General features: G+C 41.4%; 1 protein-coding gene across 1 annotated transcript; it reads right to left on the bottom strand.

Annotated features, from left to right (window-relative positions):
* LOC117948983 lies at positions 1-2,340 on the bottom strand (the record flags this gene model as incomplete). The annotated part of the gene is made up of 2 exons (XM_034878953.1): positions 1-122; positions 1,707-2,340. Coding segments are annotated over 2 exons (756 nt in total), but the record flags the coding sequence as incomplete, so codon positions are not given.
* Between the last annotated feature and the right edge of the window lie 2,146 nt (positions 2,341-4,486).

A 4,486-nucleotide genomic window follows, 5' to 3' on the forward strand; every position in this document is an offset into this window, starting at 1 on the left:
CTGCTCTCTCTCCTGCTCCTCTTTAATGTGTGGGGGGTCTGGGTGCTCCTGGTCCGGACTGGAGCTCCAGTCCTGCTGCTCAGGGGGAACCTCTGCTTTAACCACCGACAGCTGTTGGACGTCTGAGGAGATTAAGGAAATACACGCACATGAAGAAAACTGGTAAAAAACTGTAATTTCCTGTTGACATGATCTCTTTACAGAGCTCCAAAATACGACCAAATTGTTGCAATTTGCTATTACTTTTCCAAAAGTACAAGCAGTTTTTACAAATATTCACACATGTACATTTGACGACATTATGGTTGAATGAATGTGAGGCAGTTGGGCTCTTTATCACAGAAACATACAGCGCCCCCCTGGGGTCAGCTGAGTAAAAATAAAATAAATAAAAAATACATAATAAACCGTGCTCACGGTTTTATAAACATGTGCAAAATAGGAAAGACATTCACAGATTCAAACTTCTGGGATCAATTACTCTATATCAAAATGATATTAAATCACAAATGAGGCATCTTTCCTAACGTAGTAAGGTTAACAATGAGCTACAAACTCATTCTTTGTCCAAACGAGCCGTCCTCCAACCGGGAGAAATAAGATTGCGGCGGTGCTTAGATGTTTATAAACTACAACACAGACAAAAAATATCTATTAATTTAAAGATTTAATTCAAGTAGTGTCTCCAAACTAATGTTTTAACAGTGTAGCTGCCAGCAGAGACAGTTAAATAATTTGAGTTCATTAAAAGAATAGTTTAATTTAATAAGGAATTATGTTTGAATGCAGCGTAATATATTTAGTTTTTCTCTGCATTTTTCTTTTGTTTTGAAGTAAGTGTTTGCGGGCTGACCTGTTTAGGTGAGCTTATACAGCGGAACTATTGTGCAGAGTTTTTGATTGTTCCAGACATTTATTTGCATGGCACCAGCATTGGAGCATGCAGTGCATGCAGAGCTAGCTGCGACTCGTTGAGTTGTTTTGTAATGGCTTTACATTCGTAAGTTCGATGGACACGCTGGAGAGACGTTTGTCGCCTGTTTTTCACTCCGCTGGAGTTAACGCGGCCAATGAGTTCTCACGGCATGTTTGATGACATCGAGGAAGGCATCATAAGACCAATAAATGCCCGTAAATGTCGATGATACAGAAAGGTTCCCTAACCATGCAGTCATTCCAAAGCTGATTACATTCTCTAAAACAGCCTGACAAAAACAACAACAAGACTGCAGCGGCCACTGTTCACAGTCTATCCTCTGTGGCTTCTCATATGCTGCATTAGACCTGAATCACGACAGAATCTGTTCCTGCAGGTCTTGCAAACGTCCGGCTTCTCATCCGTCTGAGCTCTCCTCATGTGGACCAACAAGCCACTACTTTGTATAAATGATGGTTCTCATGTGGATTTTAAAGTTATCTTTACGTCCAAAGTCTTTTCTACATGTTTTACAAGAATAAGGCTTCTCACCTATGTGGATTCTCACATGCTTTAGTAATGCTGAACAGTCTGAATCTTTTTCATATGTTTTGCAATAATAAGGCTATTTGTGTGTCTCCAAAATTCTGAATTACACTTCCCCACGTGTCACATACGAAAGAGTTTTTACTAGGGCTGCACAATTAATCGAATTTTAATTCTGTAAATTCTGTAAAAATCGTGATTATCATTTTGGCCATAATCGTGCAGCCCTACTTTCCACCTTTTCCTGTCTCTGATATGTTAGTGTTGTCTACGTTGTTACTGTGACTTCTGCTCGTGCGTCGTCTCTTCTTTGGTCCTGGCTCTGCATTTTTAGTTGATCCTGAGTCTCCATGCTGGCCTCCTTTCTGATCTTGGTTCTCAGCTCTATGGAGCTGGGGGTCCCTGTTTGCTTCTGAATCCACAGAGGTTATAACTGGCATGTTGGCTAAAGACTCTATCTCTGCTGCATTTAGAGTGTCATCATCAGGGTTTAAGTTCAGAGTCTGACCTTCACTGTGGTCCCTTTCCTCATAAGTAGAAGTCAACATAAAGGTATCAGTCTCCTGCTTCAGGACGAGCTGCTCTCCCTCCTGACTGGTGCACAGTTCCTCTTTAATCTGTGGAGGCTCTGGGTCCTCTCGGTCCAGACTGGAGTTCCTCACCTGAGTACAGAGCTGCTGGTCAGAGAGAACCTCCTCCTCCTTACAGACATGTTGCTGTGGGAACTCTGGAGGGACAGACAACAAAAGAAATAGGACACCACTGTTACTGGAGAAAAGACCAGAACACTTGCTGTCTTTCTCCTGAGACCATAGACTGTAAAAAATAATGGACAGAGCATCCGGGTCAGTGGAGTGGAGCCAATGCTGAAGCTCATTAAAGGTCCCATGGCATGAAGATTTCACTTTATGAGGTTTTTAACATGAATATGAGTTCCCCCAGCCTGCACATGGACCCTCAGTGGCTAGATATGGAGATAGGTGTAAACCGAGCCCTGGTAACTTCTTTTCAAAGAAAGGTGAGCACAAACTAGAAAACTAGATCCATGGTGCTAAACTGCTTGAATATCTCCAGGATGTTAAAAACCTACTGACAACCCATTAAAAGAGCAGAACATGCACTATCAAATGATAACTTGGTTATACATGTAATCTGAGGTGAAGACTAAATAAACTACTCTAACAATTTAGATGCCATACAAAACCAGAACCTAATTTTAAACAATTGAACATGCAAAAGAACATGGGAGCCCATCAGGACCAGGGCCCAGTACGAGCCTAGATGTGACTGATAATTATATAAAAATAAAATACATATACGTTGCATTGTCTGGCTATAAGCAAATGGCACATTGGCACAGCTGATTATGTTATAGTGTCTGTAGTGGTCCTAGTAAACCAGTTAGTCTGGAGCCCTGAACTGGCTTTGGCTGACCTGTCTGCACATTAGCATTATGGAGGCTAATTAACTTGGTTTATAACATGGTTTGATGAACCAGAATGACAGGGGTCCTGGAAGTCGGCCCATCCCGGTGTTCCGGTTTAACGAGAGTCCATGTTAACTGGCGACCGTCAGCCAAAAGCGTCTGTTGTTGTCGTAGTTACGACAGCTGTTGAAAACGGGAAGAGAATACGTAGCTGTCCGCGTGGATGCCTTTTTGTTAAGTTGTCATTAAAATGTAAAACATAACGACGTGTACATTATCTCTCTGATTTGTCTTTGGAGTCTAGTCTGAGGAAACTTGTCCGTCGCGTTTGGAACGTGACTTGCTGTTAAGGAAAACAGGAACACAGCGTTGCTCTTCCTGTTAATGTCTAGAATACGTTTTATTAAATACACCTTTTCGTCTTCAGAGCCTGTTTGAGTAAACACATGTCACGTAGAAAAGTATTTAGCACTTTTAAAAGTAGAAAAGAAATGATTAATGAGTCACAACTTGGATTCGAACTCGTAGCTGCCGTTGTGAGAAAATAGATAAGACGCACGGGCCCAACGCAACGCGCCATAGCATCGTATCTGGAACTATTGAGCATGGTTTCATATCAACTCAAACGTCACACAGCGTCTCTGAAAATGAAGAGGCAGCCAGATCAACTGGTGACCACACCACACTGTGTGCAAATAACTCACACGTTTTCTTGCTCAGAAATTGTCTTTATGTTGTTTGATTCCCACAAAATACACGCCTTGTATGTTTGTCAATTGTAGGCACGTTCAAATCCACCTGAAACTCAAATGTCCATCTCTGACAAAACAAATAATAAGTCTCAGCTATCTCATACATTATATCTTTAAAACAGGAGGCAGTCAGATCCAGTTGTGACCGCTGTAGCCTTAAGCTACTAACATTAATATAAATGATATAGGCTGTTTGTGTTAGTAGCTTCAACCTTGAGGTAATAGGCTAACACCTCCTTTGGTCACCACTCCTTCCAGTTCTCAGCTGCAAATGACTGAAATGAACTACAAAAACAAACTTCGAAATTCATAATCCTTATCTCACTTACTGACTTAAAAGTATGGCTGCCTGCGCTCCTGTCCGAGGGCTGTCCATGCTAACTGTTCTGCATCTGTACTGTACTATTCATCCTGCACACACGTGTATGTGAAATCATGTTTATTTATTATTTGTTTTGTCAGAGATGGACATTTGAGTTTCAGGTGGATTTGAACGTGCCTACAATTGACAAACATACAAGGCGTGTATTTTGTGGGAATCAAACAACATAAAGACAATTTCTGAGCAAGAAAACGTGTGAGTTATTTGCACGCAGTGTGGTGTGGTCACCAGTTGATCTGGCTGCCTCTTCATTTTCAGAGACGCTGTGTGACGTTTGAGTTGATATGAAACCATGCTCAACAGTTCCAGATACGATGCTATGGCGCGTTGCGTTGGGCCCGTGGGTCTTATAAATTTTCTCACAACGGCAGCTACGAGTTCGAATCCAAGTTGTGACTCATTATTCATTTTTTCTACTTTTAAAAGGGCTAAATACTTTTCTACGTGACATGTGTTTACTCAAA

Source organism: Etheostoma cragini, chromosome 8, assembly GCF_013103735.1.
Source record: "Etheostoma cragini isolate CJK2018 chromosome 8, CSU_Ecrag_1.0, whole genome shotgun sequence".
NCBI lineage: Eukaryota > Metazoa > Chordata > Actinopteri > Perciformes > Percidae > Etheostoma > Etheostoma cragini.